This window comes from Aethalodelphis obliquidens, unplaced genomic scaffold, assembly GCF_003676395.1.
Source record: "Aethalodelphis obliquidens isolate GAN/ISIS:26980383/991018 unplaced genomic scaffold, ASM367639v1 scaffold8, whole genome shotgun sequence".
Lineage (NCBI taxonomy): Eukaryota > Metazoa > Chordata > Mammalia > Artiodactyla > Delphinidae > Aethalodelphis > Aethalodelphis obliquidens.
In genome coordinates, this window is record NW_020837952.1 from 18,573,452 (window position 1) to 18,596,656 (window position 23,205).

Sequence of the window (23,205 nt, forward strand, 5' to 3'; positions counted from 1 at the left end):
AGCTCTCGTACCCCTATGCTACGTCTTATTAATAAATTCTTCAACGGTGATCCACCCTGGGCTTTGAAACCAGTTAAAATTCATTAATTTGCCTTGTCTTAAATATAAATTCTTCTTTTCCCTACAGAATACCCCTTTGAAAATGATTACTACTAAAACCTTCAGATTGTTAATGTGCTTCCCACTTTCTTCTTTTCTTGTGAATTCCTTTATTCCTTATTCACATTTCATCTCTCTTCTTTGTTCTTGGATCTTTAAATCTTAAAGGCAGTTACAATACTTGACCTAGTAATAATGGTAGTTCATGTTCTTCAGTCAAATACTGGGTCTATCCTACTGGTAAGGGCAATACATTGATGGTTTCTTTTGGAAAACATACAGTCAAATCGGAGTACAAGAAAGCATTAAACTTTAGAATCAAAATCTACCCTGAATTTCTCCCTAGCTTGTGCTTTATTAAAACTTTCCTTTATTATTATTATTTTTTTGTTGTGCTTCTCTCTCTCTCTCTCTTTTTTAAACATCTTTATTGGAGTATAATTGCTTTACAATGGTGTGTTAGTTTCTGCTGTACAACAAAGTGAATCAGCTATATGTATACCTATATCCCCATATCCCTTCCCTCTTGTGCCTCCCTCCCACCCTCCCTATCCCACCCCTCTAGGTGGTCACAGAGCACCGAGCTGATCTCCCTGTGCTATGCGGCTGCTTCCCACTAGCTATCTATTTTACATTTGGTAGTGTGTATATGTCCATGCCACTCTCCCACTTCGTCCCAGCTTACCTTTCCCCCTCCCCGTGTCCTCAAGTCCATTCTGTATGACTGTGTCTTTATTCCTGTCCTGCCCCTAGGTCCATCAGAACCATTTTTTTTTTAGATTCCATATATATGTGTTAGCATATAGTATTTGTTTTTCTCTTTCTGACTTACTTCACTCTGTATGACAGACTCTAGGTCCATCCACCTCACTACAAATAACTCAATTTCGTTTCTTTTTATGGCTGAGTAATATTCCATTGTATATATGTGCCACATCTTCCTTATCCATTCATCTGTCAATGGGCACTTAGGTTGCTTCCATGTCCTGGCTACTGTAAATAGTGCTGCAATGAACATTGTGGTACATGTCTCTTTTTGAATTATGGTTTTCTCAAGGTATATGCCCAGTAGTAGGATTGCTGGGTCATATGGCAGTTCTATTTTTAGTTTTTTAAGGAATCTCCATACTGTTCTGCATAGTGGCTGTATCAATTTACATTCCCACCAACAGTGCAAGAGGGTTCCCTTTTCTCCACACCCTCTCCGGCATTTATTGTTTGTAGACTTTTTGATAATGGCCATACTGACTGGTGTGAGGTGATACCTCATTGTCCCACTTTATTCTTAATGAAAAGTAGATAAAGTCTAATGTATGAACTTCACATCATAAAAGATCATTTTTCCTATGTCCAGCCAGCTGGTGAAGCCTTAGTTCCATTCAACTTCACCAATAGCTGTAGTACGAGATAATATTTATAGGATTGTACTTATAGCCTTTCATGGTCTCTGAATGCACAGTTTAGCAGAGGGGCAGGTATGTGGACAAATAACTATAGAGTGATAAACGTAAGACAGAACTGTTTATAAAGCTTCATACATGAGAAGAAGCCATCAGGTTCACTTTGGAGGGAGGAAAATATGGAGCTAGAGAGAAAAGGCGACATTTGTTAAGAATTTGAGCAAAGAAATAGGATATTCCAAATGATGTAAATAACACAAAAGTTCAAATATATTCTGAAAGCTGTGAGGAGTCTAGTGTAGTTAAAATGTAGGGTGCATAGGTCATGGGAAACTCCAGGACAATCCCCCAAATGAGCACTGAGTCCCATAACATCCCACTGTTTCCTCCTCGTGGGAAGCAGATGAGATAGATGGACAGTTACTATCACCTATTGTTCTTTAACAAGTTATTGCTCCATCTGAGTGTCTCTCTCAGAGCCAGGCTGCAAACATGCCCCAAGCCAGGCTAAAAGAAGGAGGGACACACTCAGCAGCTAAAAGAAGGAGGGACACACTCGCAAACTCCCTGTCTAATGCCTCCTTGTTTAGAAACCTTTGCTCTTTAATATATTTATCAAAACTTGTGAAGCCCTGCACCCCTTTGTCTCTCAAATAAGGTAGAATAAAGTTGAGGTTGACTCTCTCTGCGGACCCAGAAAAGTAATACAGGGGATGTCAGAATGTCCTTTTTCCTTTGCTGGAACCATCACCCACAAGGGCTCAGCTGTGGATCGCACCCCTTTGCACTCACTCTCAGAACCAAGTGAGCGGTGCCGGTTCTGAGCATCTAAGACTGTAGAAGGAGCCCACCTTCAGCACAGCCTTCAAGCAAGACAGATAATATCTGGATATTGTTTGGGATTTTGTTTGATAAAGGAGAAGGAAAGAGAAAATTTCTATCTTATTGCAATCTTTATTCAGCATGATCAAAAGAATTGTTGATTCTGGCCCAGAGAGGGAAGCCTTCCTTAATTTTGACAGACCCTAAAACAGTGGGGATGGGTGGCGTTATGACGTGAAACTGGGGAAATAAGTTGGAACCAGGCTACGAAGAGCTTGAGCTTCATTTTAAAGCAATGAAGAGCTTTCCACGATTTTTATGCAGGGAGTTGACACAGCGAGAGAGCACTTTGGTGGTGGCAGTGGTGATGGAGCTGTTAGGGCAGAAGCTAGAGGCAGGAGAGCCACAAGGAGGCTACTGCGAAGGCCCGCTGGGAGTTAGTGAAGAGCTGGGCAAAGGCAGGGGTGAGAGACTAGAACAAGGAGAAAGATGCTTGGTAGAATGTACAGGGCTTAGTCACTGCTCGGATGTAACTATGGGAACTGCGGGAACAGAAGTCAGATCCCCAACCAGGGATCAAACCTGGGCCCCCTGCAATGGAAGCACGGAGTCCTAACCACTGGACCGCCAGGGAAGTCCCTGTTGTTTACGTTTTTAAAGAAAGACAATGAGTTCGGTTTTGAGGGTTTTGAGTTGGAGATGAGATGACTGTAAAGCTTCCTGGTGGAACTGCCCAGGAGGCAGGTACTCAGGTGAATGCTGGGGAAGGAGAATGAGATTTGGGAGCTGTGAGCACCTACGTGGTTCCCAAAGCCACGGGAGTGGAGGACATCACAAAGAATGAAGATGGAGAGAAAGAAGAGCTGAGCCTTGAGGACAGACCCTCGGGAACTCGAACACTGAAAAGGCAGGCTGAAGAACAAGAACCATAGAATCCGCAGAGGTTAGGAGGAGAAGGGGAAGAGAACAGGGGAAAGAGGAGTTATGTCCAAGGAGGAGGGAGAGCTTTGGCATATCGTGTTGCCCCTGCCCTGGAAGTTAGCCAGTGATATTTACAGTAGGGGGTGCCTGCTCTTTGCCAAAATGCATCTCCAGAGTTCTGAGCAGGTGTACAGAAGTGATACATGGCCCAAGAAGCTCTGACAATAACCAGGGAGCCTGAACCCCACCCCCCGCCACACACACACCCCTTGCGATTATTTATAATGTGATAATCTCCTATTCTCCAAATTACAAATTAAGTATGGTTTGAGTTTGTGAAAATGAAAACAAATTAGTAATGGAACATTGATGCTGACTTTTTAGCAGCATAATTGTAGGATATTTGTTCATTCATTTAATAGATTAAAAAAATATTGAGGTTAGGGCAAAGGAAAACAAGTTCCTACCCTCTAGGAACTTGTAGTCTTGTGGAAAAAGCTGAAGGAAAACAATTATGATATAGTGTGATATAATTCTACAACCCTTAATTAAAGAACAGAGCTAGACAGTGGTCATCAGTGGCTGCCAAAACCGTTAAGCGAAAGGCTGATGGGAAATGTTACAGTGGATGACCATTGTCATTTCATCAGCATGGAGAAGAGACACAGACAGGAAGTGCCTCCTGATATGATGCAACAGGAAGTACTCAGCACCACCCACGAAGCATGTGGTGGTAAAAAGGAACGCAGACTTCATGAAGTCTCTAGATCTAATGACCCACTGACAAAAATTATGGGAAATAGAGGAATACACCTTACGTTATGAAAAATGGAATACATTATGAGAAAGCAGTCAGCCACATTCAGAACATGGGAAAATCTATGGAAAATGAACTGATTTCTTTAACAAATAAATGGCACAGAAAACAAATCAGAGGGAGGACTGTTATAGATGAAAAGAAATTTAAAAGAGACTTCAACCAAACGCAATGTATGGACTTTGGATTCTAACGCAAACTAAGTGTAAGAAGCAATTTTTGAGATAATTAGGATATTTTAACACTGACTAGATATTAGATGATATTAAGGGATTATGATTAAAATTGTTAGGTGTGATAATGGTATTGTGGTCATGATTTTTAAAGAGTCCTTAACTGTAAAAAAATATATATATAACTGTAAAAATATATATGTAGTAAAATATATAATATTATTAATAATGCATAATATATAAATATATAAAATATAAAAATATATTATATTAAATATATATCTTTTTAAATACACAGTATTAGTAGGATTTGCTTTAAAATATTCCAGTGAGGTCATGGGCTGGGGGAACAGTGTATGTGGGCTATAAATGCAAAAAGAACACAGAATACTGATAACTGTAGAGGCTGAGCTTTGGGTATGGACATTCATTATACTATTTTCCCTAGTTTCATGTATTTTTTAAAATTTTCATAATAAAATATTTAAAATTTTATTATGGAATTGGGGATAGAGGGTCCTGGGTGTGGGCCCTGCCTGTATGAGGCAATGACGACAGTGTTTTCCCAAACGTGTAACAGAATATGAGGATCTGCAGGATATTAATATGTGCTATACAACAAGGGGATCCAGGGGCTTCCCTGGTGGCACAGTGGTTGGGAATCTGCCTGCCAATGCAGGGGACACGGGTTCGAGCCCTGGTCCGGGAAGATCCCACATGCCACAGAGCAACTAAGCCCATGCACCACAACTACTGAGCCTGCGTTCTAGAGCCCGAGAGCCACAACTACTGAAGCCCGCGCGCCTAGACCCCATGCTCCGCAACAAGAGAGAAGCCACCGCCATGAGAAGCCCGTGCAACGCAACGAAGAGTAGCCCCCGCTCGCCGCAACTAGAGAAAGCCTGCGCGCAGCAACAAAGACCCAACACAGCCAAAAACAAATATAAATAAATAAATAAATAAATTTATTAAAAAAAAAAAAGAAGGGAATCTTGGGGGGGTCAAAGCAGTTTCAGCAATAGTGGGCTCAACCAAGCTCGAGGGGAGCCTTTGCTGCAGGACATCTCCGTTTTGTGGAGCATGGCCACCTGCACAGCTTTCATGTATCCTGTGACTCTAACAGGGGACATGGTAGCATGTAGAACTTTTCACCTTTTTGACCATAGGCAATTTTTTTTTTTTAATAGAAGACTTTGCAGAGCTACTTGGGAAACACAAGGGCAAGAGAACTTGGGCCTGGTAAGGCAATGATACAGAGGAATGACAGGCTTGGTCTCTCTGGGGACATAGATTTGACTCTGAGGCTGTGGGGCAGGACACGTGGGGCTTAGGGCTTGTGATTCTCTAGAACAAGGTTCAAGTCCCAGCTCAGCCACTTCATAACTGTGCAAAGCCCTTTAGCCTCTCAACTTCAGTTTTCTAGCCTAGAAATGGAAAATAATACTTCTCTCATCTGGTTTTTTTTTTTTTTGGTGAAAACTTAATGAGATAACATGTTCAGAAATGCCCTGCAAATGTCAAAGGACTGTATAAATGGAAGCATTTATCCTTCACAATTAATGTACACTCCTTGGTGTGGGGTTGCAGCTGGGGTGGGCTGAAGGAGAGATTAGAATCTGTTTCCTCTTTACTAACTGAAATTCTTGCGCTCAATCACCAGCCTATCTTAAAATGACCTTCATGATGAACTAGCTGACCTTTCCCCATGTTAATGCATTGATTAAAAAAAAATCCATTTTGCTTCCTACCCACCTAAAGAAGATGGGCAACCAGTTCAGTAAAGATAAGAATATACATCATCCTCAAGGTCACTGAAATTTGTTTCAAAATAAAAAGTCCCAGAAAACATCAATATTCAATTCTCTTTCTTCTCCTAAAGAGTCATAGTTCTTTCCCCTTATCAGATTAAAACCCTGGACATTTTAGAGGAGGGAGACAGACAGGCTGGTCTGTGTCCTTCAGCCGAACTCTTACCTCAGTCTGGACCATGTGAACCCTGTGAAGTCTTAGGTCATGCACTGCTCCATAAATGTCCACAGAATCTTTGGAATCTAATTGCTGGAGGATTCGGTCCAATGCGATAAAGGTTCCAGTCCTACCCACACCGGCACTAGAAGAGAGCGTAAAGAAAGACTGAGCCTTTTTAATTAAACTGGCCTTTCTGGACTGCATCCAGAGACTCTAGCACAATCTTTCCTTTCCCTTCCAAGTTAGAGGAGACTATAGGAATACTTCTTTCTCTCAATGTGCTCTCTCAAAGAAATATAACCCAAGGCTCTGGCCTTCCATCTTTCCTCCTTCCTTCCTCCATCTTCCCACCCTGCCAGAGGTAAGGACTTGCTGTGTACCATTTCCATGCATGCTTTCATACTCTTCCTATATTCATGTAAATCCACACACAATATATTCTTTCAGTGTGTTTCCAAAATTTACTAAAATGGTAACATGTTTTATGTATTCTTTTGCCAACATTTCTATTGAATATTTTTTTGAAATTTGTCTACATTGTTACATGTAGATCTAATTTCTTTTGTAGAGTTCATAAACCACCACTAATCCATTCCATATTGATAGACAGTGAGATCATTTTTGGTTTTTCTCTATTACAAACTGTGTTGCAGTGAACATCATTGTGCACATGTGTGGGGATTTCTCAAGGGTTGATATGTAGAAGCAGAACTGCTGGATCACAGCAATATGAACACCTTCAGCTTTACCAGGGATTGTCAAACTGCTCCCTAAAGTGATGGCACAACCTGGGGATTTTTGATGCACATATTTTAAGATAAAGAAGAACAGTTTTTCAGTGGTATTGGGTGAAAATGCCCACCATTCTTTAGAAAGCAGGAAGCTCTTGAGAGCCTCACGTTCCTATTAAAAGCATCAGGGTTCCAATGACATATAAAAGCTGGGCTCCTAGGGTGCTGGGCAGATTTGGAGAAAATGAGTACATTTGACATTTCTCTTACCGTAGCAGTTCCCTGCTCTTTATTTATTAGTGCCATTCAGTTAGGGCTATCAGAGTGTTTCTGCAAACATTAATTAGCTAAACACCAGGCTCCCCAGGGAGAAAGACAGTGACAGACTGCTTGTTAGCTTGATTTTTATGGACGTACAGACTGAAGCAAAGACAAGTCAAGAGAGAACAGAAATTTAAGAGCAAAACTGGGTTGCCACATATGGCAAGTACCACTTGACTTGGCAGGAAGTCTAGAGCAGGGATCCTGAAGGCTGGTTAGGTTTTACACAGGTGGAGGAGAGAGAGAAGGCCATTCCAGGAGTAAGAATGGTAACAGGCAAGGATGAGTGTGAGCTGTCTCCTCCCCGGCTACAGTGGGAGGGGAGTCTCTGGGCATTTGGATAGGGGGGTGAGATGGGGCCTAATTATGGGGGACCTGGCAGTCGCAGAAGGACTTTGCATTTGCTATAGTAGGAAAAAGAGCAAGAGGGAGAGAAAGATGGAGAGTGAGGGTGAGAGACAGTGCAAAGGAATGAGGCTGGAGAGGAGTGGGTGGAAGAGGGTGGAAGAACATCCCCAGGGCCTCTGTAGACTGGTTGGGTAGTCTCCTCCAGCCACTAGATTCTTCAGGCTTACACCCTTATTTCTACTCCCGGCTGCCACTTGGTTGGCTCCGGGGGGCGGAGTACCTGCAGTGCACCGCGGTGGGCCCGGCCCCCGGGGTCCTGTTGATGTAGTCCCTGACAGTTCTCACAAACTGGATCAGGGACTGGGTGGTCTCCGGGACTCCGTGGTCTGGCCACACCGTATAGTGAAAGTGGCGGATGAGTCTGTGCGCGTCCAGCTGTTCCTCCTGTAAGAGCAGAGCGACTAATAAGAGGAACGGCCCGAGGCAAACCTTCAAATTTGACAACCGTGCCCATGCAGGGATTCCTATGAGTGAAACTACAGGAGGAGAAACCAACAGAAAATAGGATTGACGGGTGTTCTTCATCTGCCCAAGCTGCGTTATTAAACGAAGTCAAACAAACCAACATACGCTGCATATCCGAAACTCCCGGATGGTCCACTCGGGCAGCACGGACTCCGAGAGCATCTGCAGGATGAGGTCCCCGTAGTAGAGGGAATCCTGGTCCGCTGGCCAGTAATGGTCACACTTTACCTAGAGGAAGGCGGGCAGAAAAAAAAAGTGAGTCCGGAAACGCGCCTCCTCCATGAACCTGTACTTTCCCTCCTCGAAATGTCTTCCTGAGTTGGAATCCAGGGTGAGCTGCTGAGGCAGTCTGACCATCTTTTTCGCATTAACCTGCTCATGGCCAGGGCTGAAGCTGGGCTGCTGCTCCAAGTGAAGGAGAGACACCGTTCAAGGAGCAACCCCCCCCCCCCCAACCTTCAGATTTATTTTCCTTTCAGGTTCAGTGTTCTAGGGCTTTTGTTGAGTTTTTATTGATTTCCTCAGCATTTCAATTCCACTAGCACATAAGCCATGTCTTACAATTTCTCGGTTTTGTTTGTTTTTCTGAAGAAAGATCCAGTTGCGAAGAGGAAGGCATTGTCTCCCTGGCCCTTTTCTGTTTATATTTTGATATTGTTGTCCCAGCCTGGGTCCAGTGCCATGTGATCTTTGAAAAGTCAGCACATTGAGCCAAGCTCACATTCACAGGTGGAGACGGCGAAAGAAGACTGTGGACATGTAATTACTGAGCACAGTCACTGGGCACTTCATGTAATCTCTCTTTCTAATCCTCAAAGTAACCAAAGTAGAGGATTATAAATGCCAGTACAAGAGGTTTGCTTAGTTTGCCCAGATAACTACCTTACTTTGTTTCTGCAGACACAGCCTAAAAGTCACTTCCCCTTCTTTCCTGAAAGTAGGCACAGCGCCAGTGACTCGGCCAGTTTCTCTCTTCTCTCCATACAGCGGAGAATGGAGCAGACTAGAGGCCAGGTAATCCTTCTGTGTCATGGGCACTTCTGATAATCCCAGTTGTCAAATGCAAACATCTTTGACTGAAACTTCAGACCCAGAATCAGAATTGGGCATCACCTGGGTTCACGATAGAGCCTTTTATAACCAAGTGGTTTTAATTCACTAACAGTGTTCTTACATGACCCCTACTTGGCTTTTACGGTCTTTAACTTCTTTTTATTCTTTTTTTTTTTTTTTGCGGTACGCAGGCCTCTCACTGTTGTGGCCTCTACCGTTGCGGAGCACAGGCTCCGGACGCGCAGGCTCAGCGGCCATGGCTCACGGGCCCAGCCGCTCCGCGGCACGTGGGATCTTCCCGGACCGGGGCCCGAACCCGTGTCCCCTGCATCGGCAGGCGGACTCTCAACCACTGCGCCACCAGGGAAGCCCTGGTCTTTAACTTCTGATGGAGATGGGGAGTAGAATTACACCAGGTGGAGGAAAGCGAGGTTGGTATGTCAGGAAGACCGTTTACTCACTCGGCCCTTCTCCACACACTGGGTCACCATGACGATGTTGTGAACATTCTGTTCCCATGCCATTTTCCAGAAGTCATCCTTGGTGCCGGGAAGAGGTCCCTGAGTAGCGATGTATTCTCTCCTGAAGTTGTTGCCCTGCAATGAATTTACAATGTGGAGAGTCAGAAACAATGGGTCTCTTCACAACTCTAAAAAAGGGTTAGCTCTGTAGATTAGGTGAGATGTAAGTCTCTGCCAGGGCCCTGACTTGAGAAAAAAGATACTAACACGCGTCAAGGCTTGGAAGCAGGAAGGACAAAGGCCGGAACACTGAACTATTGTTAAGAGCCAAGTTGTTTTTTATTAGGTTGTGTTTATTCTTAAAGGCAGTGGAGGACTCAGGCAATAATTTAGATAACACTTCACCCTCAATTATGAGTGTAAATATATATACTTGTGCGTACGTGCGCGCGCACGCATGTGTGTGTGTGTGTATGGACTGTCTGAGGAACTAACATTGATCAGGCTCTTTCCCTATTTAACATAGAAGAGTTTTAGTCATTTCAGGTACTTGACTTTGGGTTGTTGGTAAGAGATACCACGCAAGGGAAACTTAAGGGAAGAGAACCCACTGTTTAGCGAGCATCCACCCTATAGCATGTTGTGGGTCAGGATTTTCACAGATCTTATTTGATTGTAACCACAACTCTATGAGCTAGGATATTTTCACCCACACATCCTGCACTCCAGCAGCGTGGAATTACTTGCAGATCCCAGTAAAAGCTCTTTCTCTCTTTGCCTCTCCTCAGGGCCTCTACGCTGTGTCACCTCTGCCGCCCCCATCCCCGCTCTACCCACTGCCTCTCGTCTGGTGAATCCTTATTTATCCTCCAAGTCTCAGCATGGTGCCTGCTCTGCTGAGCCTTCCTTTATCTTTCTTTCTGTTGGAGGATGTTCTCCCAGAAGCTCCTGCAGCAACCTATAGCCTCTCGCTACTCAGAGAGTGGTCCTCAGACCAGTGGCACAGGGATCATCTGGGAACCTGTTAGAAATACAGAATCCCAGGTCCCACCCCAGTCCTGCTGAATCAGAAGCTGCATTTTTTTTTTTTTTGGCCGAGACGTGCAGCATGTGGGATCTTAGTTCCCCAACCAGGGATCAAACCCGTGCCCCCTGCAGTGGAAGCACAGAGTCTTAACCACTGGACCGCCAGGGAAGTCCCGTCAGAAGCTTCATTTTAACAAGACCCTCAGATCATGTGGATATATGTTAATGTCGGAGAAGCACCATTCTAGCCTGTCAAGGGCATCGCCCACCTCGTCATTTCCTGATGCCACAACTCTGCTGAGAGTTCCCTGAGGATTAGGATTCCATCTGACCCTCTCCTTGCACACAGCTCAGAGTCTGACTTACAGTTAGCACTTTACTATATAGTGTTTATGGAGTGAATGGAGGATTATTTGAGGTAAATATTATCCTCATTTTTTTTGGAAAAGGAAATGGAGGCCCAAAGAATTGACATAACTTGCTCGAGGTCCTAGAGTCAGCAAGGGGCAGAGATGGGATTCAAACAGGGTCTGTCTGACCTTAAACCTTTTTTCCACCGTAGGTGCTGTAGGAAGCTGGGGAAATGCTAGCCAGAATCTGAGCCCAAAGGTTTGACACAACCTTTGAGTTGTGTCTGTGGTTTTCAAAAATCCACATAACTTTGAATCAGCTTCCCTAGCTAGGCAGCCTTAGCCGTGGAGGTCTAGCTTCCTCAGGGAGCTCTAATCTTGACTAAGGGCTGCAGAGTGAAAATGACCTTTGAAAATGCCTCCTGGGCTCATTATAATCATATGTGACTATAGCCATTTTGAAAACTGGGCCTTAGCAGTGATTGAATAGGACAGCCTGTGTTTTACGGCAATCAGACATATCTTTTTTTCTTTTTTTCTCTAAAACTGACATGTTTCCAGACCTAAGAACGGTGGGAGCGTGCTGGAGGAGGGTTGTCTCCAGCATAGCCACCCGTCAAAGCTTCATCCCAGTTACCATGGCCCCGTGGTTGGTTCACTTACAGGGATGTAGCTGGCATTAATATAGTCAGAGCACGGGTCATCATCCACATGGGACAGCTTCACTCGAGAGGCATCATCTGCAAGGAAATTTATTGACAGAGATTTGTCAGCGAGTCATGGTGGTTCCCCTACTGTTTACAGAATGCTTGGTATTTGATGTGCGTGAGCTCTGACCCCCATGACAGCCCCACAGGGGAGGTATTCTCATCTCCATTTTGCAGATGAGGCTTAGACAGGATCACTCACTTGCCTCTGGTGGCACAGGTGGCCCAGAAACACACAAGCAGACGAGCCAAATGCTCTCTGAAGCCCCCTCTGTGCTTTCCTTTGTAATACCATATCATTTGCCCGATGGAGTGGCCAGCTCCCTTTCACTGCTAGAATGAATACAATCCAGAAAAACTACCTTCTATTGCTTCACCTAATTGGGTAAGGATAACATATAAATATACGTACATACATAAATAAACAAACAAACAAAAATATATATAAAATTGCTAACTACAGACTTTAAGTAAACCCAGCTTGGCCCTTATTGTTAACCCTGTTACTGCTCTTAGGCCTCTATAAGGAGAAGCATTAGGACCACATGGTGAAGTGTCAACAGCATAAGAGGCCTCTCAGAGCTGGAATCTCAGCTGGTTGTTATCTCCCTGGAGGGAAGTGCAATAACATACAGGTCATTTCTTTTTAAAGACTTTTCAGAGCCTCTGATCTCCCATATCCAGCTATACCATATTGCTTTGCCCCATTTTACTCGTGGAAAAGAGAAAAAATGGCTAGAGGAAGACAGTATTACAAATTTCAACACAAAACTTACAGGGCAATATATTGTTGTATCGATTTTTCCCTCTATTCTCTGGCAAGAGTGCAATGTCACATGATTGGTTTCGACCCACGTCTTTTAGGTCCTGTTAGGTCAAAAGTAAGTTTGCAGGTGAAGAATGTGAGATAGAAAAGGGCAAATCAGACAGTCCCTGAGATACATAATCCTATAACCATATGTTACACTAGCTGCATTTGTGGAATGTCTCCTATCCAACCTCTGTGCATCAGCTCTGATCCCCACGAGAGCCCCACAGGAGGTAGTCTCATCTCCATTTTACAGATGAGGCTCAGACAGGATAATTCACTTGCCCCAGGTCACACAGGTGGCAAAGCTGGGAACTGAATCCAAAGCCTGGGCACTTTTCACCAAACCACATTGTCTCCCAGGCCAGCAAAAAGCCAGCTTAAATAACTGATAGCAATCTGTATAAAACAAACGCATGAAAGATGCTCAGCATCACTAATCATTAGAGAAATGCGAATCAAAACCACAATGAGGTATCACCTCACAGCGGTCAGAATGGCCAGCATCAAAAAATCTACAAACGATAAATGCTGGAGAGGGTGTGGAGAAAAGGGAACCTCCTGCACTCTTGGTGGGAATGTAAATTGGTACAGCCACTATGGAGAACAGTATGGAGGTTCTGTTCTGTTTTTTAGTTAAAAAACTAAAAATAGAATTACCATACGACCCAGCAATCCCACTACTAGGCATATACCCTGAGAAAACCATAATTCAAAAAGAGTCATGTACCACAATGTTCATTGCATCTCTATTTACAATAGCCAGACATGGAAGCAACCTAAATGCCCATCAACAGATGAATGGATAAAGAAGAAGTGGTTCATATATACAATGGAATATTACTCAGCCATAAAAAGAAACGAAATTGAGTTATTTGTAGTGAGGTGGATGGACCTAGAGTCTGTCATACAGAGTGAAGTAAGTCAGAAAGAGAAAAACAAATACCTACGCTAAAACGTATATATGGAATCTAAAAAAAAAAATGGTTCTGGGGCAGGACAGGAATAAAGACACAGATGTACAGAATGGACGTGAGGACATGGGGAGGGGGAAAGGTAAGCTGGGATGAAGTGAGAGAGTGGCATGGACACATATACACTACCAAATGTAAAATAGATAGCTAGTGGGAAGCAGCTGCATAGCACAGGGAGATCAGCTCGGTGCTTTGTGACCACCTAGAGGGGTGGGATAGGGAGGGTGGGAGGGAGGCACAAGAGGGAGGGGATATGGGGATATATGTATACATATAGCTGATTCACTTGGTTATACAGCAGAAACTAACACAACATTGTAAAGCAATTATACTCCAATAAAGATGTTAAAAAAAAAACAACTGACAGCATTGGTTTGCATTTGAAGTTTGTCAATTCTTTCTTACCATCTGGTCTGGGTAGCGCTTTGTCTGCTATACTATTCCAGAGATCAAAATGGCCTCTGAGACTAGGTGGTATATTGTGCAGGGAATGGATTCAGGCACAAAAGAATGCTCAGCTGAGACCTTAAGTGCCAACCTAACTCCTGAGCCCAATCAGCCTGTGATTCCACAGTGAAGGCTTGGAGGGAAATTCTGCTAAGGACCAGGGGTGCCAAAGCATCACTGCCTCTGAGCTGTACCTCGTATTCCTTGGACAGAAGGTAGTTGGAGTCGGCCTGCAGCTTCATGAAGTGTCCTTCAAACTGATTTACTTTTATGGGGCTATAGTTAAAAATATAATAGAAGGAAAAGAAAATTACTGAAGAACAGGGAAAATGCCATACCCAGCCCCAGTTACATTTCAAAAGCAGATAATACAGTAACTAATGAGTTCTCTCTCTTACCAAGAAGTCTTCCGGTTACTGTGAAGAAAAGCCAAAAGGAGAAAGATCTCATTAGCAAATGTCATGTAATACAGTCAACTCATCCTTCAATAAATGAAGTGAAGGAAAACGTGCTCACCCTTTCTGGCCCAGGTTCAAGTGGACAGACAGTGGTCGATCCCGACGAATACTCAGGCGGGCAGAGGGCCTTTCTCGACCATGGCTGAAACCCAAGGGAGAGGACTTATATTCTGATTATGAAATAATTTAAACAAATGTCTCCATTTATGGTAAGGCTGTGCATGTTTGTGCAAATATGGATTTTTCAGTACGTGTATACTTTACACTCAGCCAACATCCCTTTGAGGGAGGGAAAAGTGAGGGAGCACATAAAGAAGAAATAGATTTTTCCCACTCGGAAACCATCCTGCAATAGCTGGAGATCTGTCTTCTGGTTTTTGGCTACAGGTCATAATCACTTCCCACACTCTCAGTAAAGCTTTCTATAAACACACACACACACAGAGTAAACCTTAGAGGCAAGACACGACTGGAAGAGAGAGGACGTGCCAAAGAAAAGAAATTCCCTACGAGAAGAGGGCATGGCACTGGGGTCACATGCTGTTTAGTTCTTTTTCGTCCCTTCTTAAGTTAGCATGGCAGATATGAGCCACAAAATGGAGATGTCAACCATACTTTTCAGCATATTTCAGAAAAGTATTTGGGCACACAATTTGCAGACATCTCTGTCTTCGGGAGGTAACTGAACCACACACACGATTTTTTTTTCCTGTGCCAAAGGAGCTATTTCACATCCAAATGAGGCTACAGATGGCCCCTCAGTCATTTGGTGAGGGCAAGACTCAGCAGTGGTTATGTAGAGAGGCTGAAAAAAGTGAGTCATGGTTTTAGGGTTTGATTCTTGTTTTTCTGAACAAACAAAGGTGATTTAACCTGGAGAAATTAAATGATTTTTCCCTCCTTACTTTTCAGGCTAAAGAGCATTTTCAGTTGCATCTTTAAAATTGTGGACCCAATTGCCAAAGGGATCTTTGTACTCACCTGGCTTTCTGTCTGCAGATTAATAAGGCAACAACAGCTACCAGCATGCCAATTAAGAACAGACCAGCACTCACACCTTCAATAACTCCAAACAAAGGCTCTACAATAATCCAGAGGGCAACAACAAACCCAGGTGGGAAAATTAGTGTTAAAGAACCAGTAAGATAGCTATTGGAACCCTATCTCCCTAGGAACGTTATTACAGAAGGATTCAAACGATGGCCACACTAATGCATTTACTATCGAAAGGCTAAGCGGTACGCAGCTGAACAGATGAGACATTGGCTACTACCAAGTGACAGCAGGTTGGTCATTATACTTTTGGAGTCAATGGTGTTCAGCTTATAAAGGAATTTGGGACTTCATCTATGCTTGTATGTAAAGCTTTGGGGCACTTGAGATAAAGGCCAGCAGTTTGCCACCAAGGTAAAGATGCTATTTCACTTGTATGAAACGTGTTTTACAGTATCTGGGACATTGGCAAATCCAGTGAATGGCTCAGAATTATTTTAATGAAATGCCATTTTTATTATCTGGTTCGATACTGCCACTGGGAGTTTATGAACAGGTAGCCCATTTTAAAAACAGTCTATTGAAATATAATGCATATGCCATACTATTCACCAATTTAAACTGCGCAATTCAATTATTTTACATTCAATTTTATAACATTTTCATCACCCCCCTAAAAGAATCCCCAATGCCCCTTAGCAGTCATTCTTCATTCCCTCTCCCTAGACCCTGGCAACCACTAATCTACTTTGCCTTCATAGATTTGCCTATTCTGGACAATAAATTGAGTAATAAATATGTGCTTTGTTTGCGATTGGCTTCTTTCACTTAGCATGTTTTCAAGGTTCATCCATGTTGTGGCATGTATCAGTATTTCATTCCTTTTTATGCTGAATAATATTCCACTGTGTGGATATATCACATTTTGTTTATCCATTCAGCCATTGATGGACATTTGGGTTCTTTCTATTTTTTTGGTTATTATGAATAAAGCTGCTATGAATCTCCATATACAAGTTTTTACTTTAATTTTTCTTGGGTATACACTTAGGAGTGGAATTGCTGGGTCACAGGGTAACTCTAGGTTTAATATTTTGAGAAACTGCAAAACTGTTTTCCAAAGAAGTTACACCATTTTGTTGATACATTCTACAAGCAATGTATAAGGGTTCAGATTTCTCCATATCCTTACTAACACTTGTTATTGTCTTTTTGATGATAGCCATTCTAGTGGGTGTGAAGTAGTATTTTATTGTGGTTATGATTTGCATTTCCCTAATGTCTAATGATGTTGAGCATCTTTCCATGTGCTTATCGGACATTTATGTATTGTCTTTGGCGAAATGTCTATTCACATCCTTTACCCATTTTTAAATTGTGTTATTTGTCTTTTTATTATTGAGTTGTAAGTGTTCTGTATGTTCTGGATACTTGACCTTTATCAGATATATGATTTGCAAATAGTTTCTCCCATTCTGTGGGTTGTCTTTTCACTTTCTTTATGGTGTCCTTTGAAGCACAAGAGTTTTGAATTTTAATTAAGTCCCATTTACCTAGTTTTTTGTTGTTGTTGCTTGTGCTTTTGGTATCATAGCTAAGAAACCATTTCCTAAGTTGAGGTCACAAAGATTTACTCCTGTTTTCTTTTAAAAGTTTGATCATTTTAGCTCTTACATTTAGGTCTGTGGAGTAGTCCATTTCTGAAGTTGCATTTTAAGCCCTTGGATTTGTTTATTCAATGTGCTTTTCAAGACTTACCAAATCAACACAGTCATGTTTCTTTTACTGTGGTTAATATTCTTTTTCGGATATATGTTTACTATCTTCCTTTATTGGACTACATACAATGTTTGTTGTATAACAATAATTTAAATAGGGAAGAATTGTGTTTACAAATCCCTTACTTAACATTAAATTATAAGCAAACACATCTAAATCCTCCTGTGTTCTGATCCCTTTTTGGTTTGAAAAGTGGGAGATTATCCCTATATTTGGCATTAATAGATGGGAGTGTTTGTGAGGCTGAGTCATCTTTTGTCATACAGCATGAGAGACTGTTTTAGCTACAAAGAAGAACTTCCTGAGACCAAGCATTGTGGAAGGCTGGGTACAGGGAAAGGCTGGGCAGATAATGGTATCAAAGAACAATGTGCAAAAAAATAAAGCCATTCTCAGCATGTTGGAAATATTCTGAATCCGAGCAGTGCAGAGGTTAAGAGGTCAGGCAGAAAGGGCCAGAATTGCAGCTCTGCTATCTTGGGCGAGTTACATAAACTCTTGGTATCTCAAATCCTCACCTTTAAAATGGGGATGATAATAGGATCTACCTCAAAAGGTGGTAGTGAGGATCAGGTATATTCTAAGCACAATGCTTAAAACTGCTGCTCCACAGGATGAAAAGTAAAATTAGCTACTATTATTACTCAGGCTTTCCCTCTAACATAAATTTATGTAAAGCCAAGTTAACATTTTGTATCATGTAAAAGCAACGTATAATAAACAAAAGGAAAAAAGTCACCTGTAATCCCACTACTCTGAGATATTCATCATTCATACTTTGGTGTTTTTTCCTTCTAGTCTTTTCTTCCTATGCATTTCTATGTATATATTTCATATACACATTCTCACTAACGACTTGAAAGCCTTTTGTACCTACTTCTGTTTTGGCCTGTGCAAGCTCTTGATTTGAATGTTTTTTTAAAAAATTCATGTTTAGTAGGAAAAAAAATCTGGTATTTCTTTCTACCTTCTTTACACGATTAATCCCCTTTCAGTCCATTCTGCTACAGAAGTTGTGAAATTCCTCTAATCCACATCAATCCATGATCATATAAAGATTAAAATCCAAGCAAAAATAAATGTTCCCCTTACCACCATCAGCCAAGTCCCCAGATCTCCCCACTAGAGGCTCTTGTAGGTGACATGGTGTTTGGCAGACTATGTAAAGTCGATGGAAAGGTTAGCCTTACCTGACTCAGTGATGATGGGCAAAGAGAAAAATGTGTCTGAATAGAGTGGCTTTGTGAATTCCTTCAGGTCCTCATCAAATAGCTGGGTAAAAGCCCGAATGCTGATTCTGAAAAGAAAACCAATTTATTTAAGTACAAATTAGTGACTCACCACAGTAGGGTCAAGGAGAAACAGGGTGGTCACCTGGTCAATATGTATGTAGGGTAGGGTATGAATTATGAAATCAGATAGCCCTGGGTTCGTGCATTCATGCATTCATTCATTTATTCATCAAATATTTATTGAGCCCCTACTGTGTGCCAGTACCTGTCCAGGAGCTGGATATACTGCAAAGAATAAGTCCCTATCACCTCGAGGTTTACATTCTTGAATGTAAAACTAAGCTTAGTAGGCTGAAGTCACAGGGCGATATGGGAACAAAAAATCACTTTCTAACATCTAGAGTATGAGCTACCTCACAGGTAGTGAGCTTCCAGTCATTGAGGGTGTGTAAGCAGAGACTGGAGAACCAGCTCTCAGGGAATCTGTAGGACAGCAGCCCTGCACTAAGTTATAGATTGGCTTGGGTGACCTCTTCAGTCTGTTCTATCCTGAAGTTTCCTAGACTATAGGTTTACTGAGAGTATGAGGATCAGTTTATATGGGAAAACTTTTTCTAGGGTTAATTTAAATCGTAGGAAAAGTAATGGACGATTCTTTTTTCCTTAAAAAAAAATCTAGATTTGCTCAACCCAAGAGTATCTGGGCACATCCTGTAATAATGCTGAAGCAGTACCAACATTAGTACCAGCCAGGACAAATTGTTCTGACCTTTTGCCCTCTCCTTCTCACTCATGCCCAGGTCCAGGTATCATCTTCAAGTTGATACTCATCAATTTCCATCTCTAAAAGAAACCTTCCAAATCAAAAGCTGTACTTCCAGGAATAACAGACTGTTGATGGAGGTATTGTGCAATGTCCCCAAAGGGTAACAAGCAGTCAACACACATTAAGTGGGAGGGGAGGAGTTGGTGTGTGTTGCTAATGTATTATACCTTTGGACAATGAAAGGAGCCTCTCCCATGAAAAGAGTTTCTTTTACAACCCTCAGAATGGGAGAAAATATTTGCAAACGAAGGAACTGTCAAAGGATTAATCTCCAAAATGTACAAGCAGCTCATGCAGCTCAGTATCAAAAAAACAAACAACCCCATCCAGAAATGGGCAGAAGACCTAAAGAGACACTTCTCCAGAGAAGATATACAGATTGCCAACAAACACATGAAAGGATGCTCGACATCTCTAATCATTAGAGAAATGCAAATCAAAACTTCAGTGAGGTATCACCTCACACCAGTCTGAATGCCCATCATAAAAAAACCTACAAACAGGGCTTCCCTGGTGGTGCAGTGGTTAAGAATCTGCCTGCCAATGCAGGGGACACGGGTTTGAGCCCTGGTCCGGGAAGATCCCACGTGCCGCGGGGCAACTGGGCCCGTGAGCCACAACTGCTGAGCCTGCGCGTCTGGAGCCTGTGCTCCGCAACGAGAGGCTGCGACGGTGAGAGGGCCGCGCACCGCGATGAAGAGTGGGCCCTGCTCGCCGCAACTAGAGAAAGCCCTTGTGTAGAAACGAAGACCCAACACAGCCAAAAATAAATAAATAAATAAAAAAATTTATTAAAAAAAAAAACAGAAAACCTACAAACAGTAAATGCTGGAGAGGGTGTGGAGAAAGGGAACCCTTTTGCACTGTTGGTGGGAATGTAGATTGATACAGCCACTATGGAGAACATAGGAGGTTCCTTAAAAAACTAAGAGTAGAACTACCATACGACGCAGCAATCCACTACTGGGCATATACCCTGAGAAAACCATAATTCAAAAAGAGACATGTACCACAATGTTCATTGCAGCGCTATTTACAATAGCCAGGACATGGAAGCAACCTAAATGTCCATGAACAGATGAATGGATAAAGAAGATGTGGCACATATATACAATGGAATATTACTCAGCCATAAAAAGAGACGAAATTGAGTTATTTGTAGTGAGGTGGATGGACCTAGAGACTGTCCTACAGAGTGAAGTAAGTCAGAAAGAGAAAAAGAAATACTGTATGCTAACACATATATATGGAACTTAAAAAAAAAAAAGGTTCTGAAGAACCTAGGGGCAGGACAGGAATAAAGATGCAGACATAGAGAATGGACTTGAGAACACGGGGAGAGGGAAGGGTAAGCTGGGACGAAGTGAGAGAGTGGCATGCACATATATACACTACCAAATGTAAAATAGCTAGTGGGAAGCAGCCGCATAGCACAGGGAGATCAGCTTGGTGCTTTGTGTCCACCTAGAGGGGTGGGATAGGAAGGGTGGGAGGGAGATGCAAGAGGGAGGTGATATGGGGATGTATGTATATGTATAGCTGATTCACTTTGTTATGCAGCAGAATCTAACACACCATTGTAAAGCAATTATACTTCAATAAAGATGTTAAAAAAGTTTCTTTTATTTGTATAGTGATTTGTAAGTGTGAAGAACTTTTATAAATATGATTCTATTTGACCATCTCCAACCTCTCCAATATAAGAAGGTTATGATATTATTTCAGAGATTTGGAACCTGAAGCTTGGGGAGATTCCATTTCTCACTCAAGATCATAGAGAAAGCTGGTAAAAGAGAACCAAACTCAGTACTTTCTGACTTGTAGTCCAATTCTCTTTCTCTTATTTCCTCTTGGTTTAGTTTTGGTTTAACAGCAGTGACTTCTGTTGGAGGGGTGGCAAAAAGGGCCTGGGCTAGGAAGCATAGGGTTTGAGGTCTAGCTCTCACTGTCACTGATTAGGTGAATGGTTCCCAAAGTTCTTTATGCCTCAGTTTTCTCAACTGTGAAAATAAAAGCATTGGGTATAACAACCTTGACAGGTCCTGCTCTGGCATTCTGGGATTCATAGGTGCAAACGCAAAGTACAAAGTGGATCCAGATGAATAAGGGCCTTTAGGAACCCTGGAAGGAGATAATGACTTACTGTAGGCTTGGCTTAAAACTAGCAGGTCCACAGGAACTCTGCCCTTAAACCCTTCCAGTAATGGACACCACAACCACATTTCCTAGCCCAGCAATTAGCACCTATTCAGAATCCTGTCCCATCCTATCTTCCTGCTTTTGTCTTCCCCACTACCCCTCTACATGACCCCCACTTTCAAATGGGAGTATTTGCTCTTCTCTAAACAATCTGTGTATTTCTGCCTCTGCATTGTGAATCTCCTCTTGCCTCTATCTCCATAGTTTCAAATTCTTCCCTACTTTTCAGCGCCCAGCCAAAATGATACCTCCTTCAAGAAGCCTTTTGAAACTTCATAGCATTTATTTACCTATACCCCTCTTATGTCCTTCAACATCTCTGCCCATATTTTACAGACATGTCTTCTGTTTATGTATATAAGATTATTTTAATGAACTGATATCTGATAGTAAGTTTTTCAACTTTAAATGTGTCCAAAATCAGAATTCTATAGCACAAAGTTACAGATCATGTGGTTCAATTTCCTTCATTTGAGGAAAATGAGGTCAAGAGAAGCTGAAACCTGATCGTGGTCACATTGCTATTCTATTTAGAATAGAAACAAAAACAGATCAGCACTTCCCCAACCACCAAACTGCTTCTCACCCATCATGATCCGCCCATTCTCTTCCCATATGGAACAACGCTAATTATATACCCGGATAGTAGGAACCCAACAATGAACGGAAACACATTATACATTCGTTGACATAATAAACTTGCGTATCAGCTAAACCTAGCATTTCTCATTTCTTTTCAATCCTAATTTTTCTTTTTCCATGTTCCTTCCTGTCTACCTATTCTCTCTGAAGAAAAAGATGCCTGAGAGCACTGAGGGTCACCATGGTGATTATCGTCGTGAGACAGGCAGAATTCTGCCTGCGCAGAGCCTGGGTTCAGCAGCTACCACACGGGGGTCACTCAGCGTGCGGTTCTCTGTGCTCGTATCAAGCATCATCTGCCTGGCATGCTGTTCACAGGAGTGAACGAAATGTGGAGAAATAGAGGAAAGCTGTGTCCTAGAAAACAAATTAGTACAGCAGGAGGTGATTAAGCTATAATAAGAATGTGTAACCCTTCATAGAGCATCTTGGCTCATTTCCTTGTTTGTTCATAAACACTTAATGGCGTCTATTTTGTGCCCGGTACTTGCCATATTGTTTTGTGACCGATGTCACGTCTGTCTCCCCTATTGGACTGTGAGCTCTTGAAGCCTAGTGAAGAGGGCAGGCTATTAAACAAAGGGCTAAAAACCACTGCTAACTGGAGGATTAGAGGGGTGTAGAGACTGGGTGCTGTGGAAATGTAGCTGAGGGCCCTACTGCCCAGCTGTGGGTTAACAGGGGTGGCGCGGGCTAGTTGCAGATTGAGCTGGCCTTTAAAGTGTGTGAAGCAATTCACCAGTCAGACGGGAGAGCGGAGGGCATCCCAAATGGAGTGAAAAGGATGTGCAAAGGCTCAGGGGGCTAAGAGAGCCAGATTTAAGGGAACTCAGAGGAACAGCGCAAAGCAAAAGGGCAGAGTGTACTTGGGGCAAATGGCGGGAGACAAAGCTGGCGGGAGGGAGGAGGCGGGGGCTTTGTGTGCCCTGCTCTGGAATCTTCACTTGCTCCTGGAAATGAATGGGAACCACTGAAAGACCTTAATCTAGAAGGGACATGGCTAGGTTTGATCTGTCATCTACATGACTCCTCAGGACAGCCCTGTGATGTTTTGCAGATGAGGAAAGTGAGAATTAGAGAACTGAAATGCCATTTACAAGGTTACACAGCTGAAAAGTGGCAGTG

The 23,205-nt window shown here is 42.6% G+C and overlaps 1 protein-coding gene across 2 annotated transcripts in view; it reads right to left on the bottom strand.

Annotated features, from left to right (window-relative positions):
* The window catches only part of PTPRB (protein tyrosine phosphatase receptor type B), a 112,801-nt gene that overhangs the window by 6,093 nt on the left and 83,503 nt on the right, over positions 1–23,205 (bottom strand). For both annotated transcript variants that reach the window (XM_027107023.1, XM_027107024.1), the window contains 11 exons: positions 18,372–18,478; positions 15,391–15,490; positions 14,468–14,551; positions 14,350–14,367; positions 14,146–14,227; positions 12,499–12,589; positions 11,679–11,755; positions 9,640–9,774; positions 8,231–8,353; positions 7,881–8,044; positions 6,207–6,342 (listed from right to left, as the gene is read on the bottom strand). In XM_027107023.1, the coding sequence (XP_026962824.1) occupies positions 6,207–6,342; positions 7,881–8,044; positions 8,231–8,353; positions 9,640–9,774; positions 11,679–11,755; positions 12,499–12,589; positions 14,146–14,227; positions 14,350–14,367; positions 14,468–14,551; positions 15,391–15,490; positions 18,372–18,478 (1,117 nt within the window). The remainder of the gene's footprint in view (positions 1–6,206; positions 6,343–7,880; positions 8,045–8,230; positions 8,354–9,639; positions 9,775–11,678; positions 11,756–12,498; positions 12,590–14,145; positions 14,228–14,349; positions 14,368–14,467; positions 14,552–15,390; positions 15,491–18,371; positions 18,479–23,205) is intronic.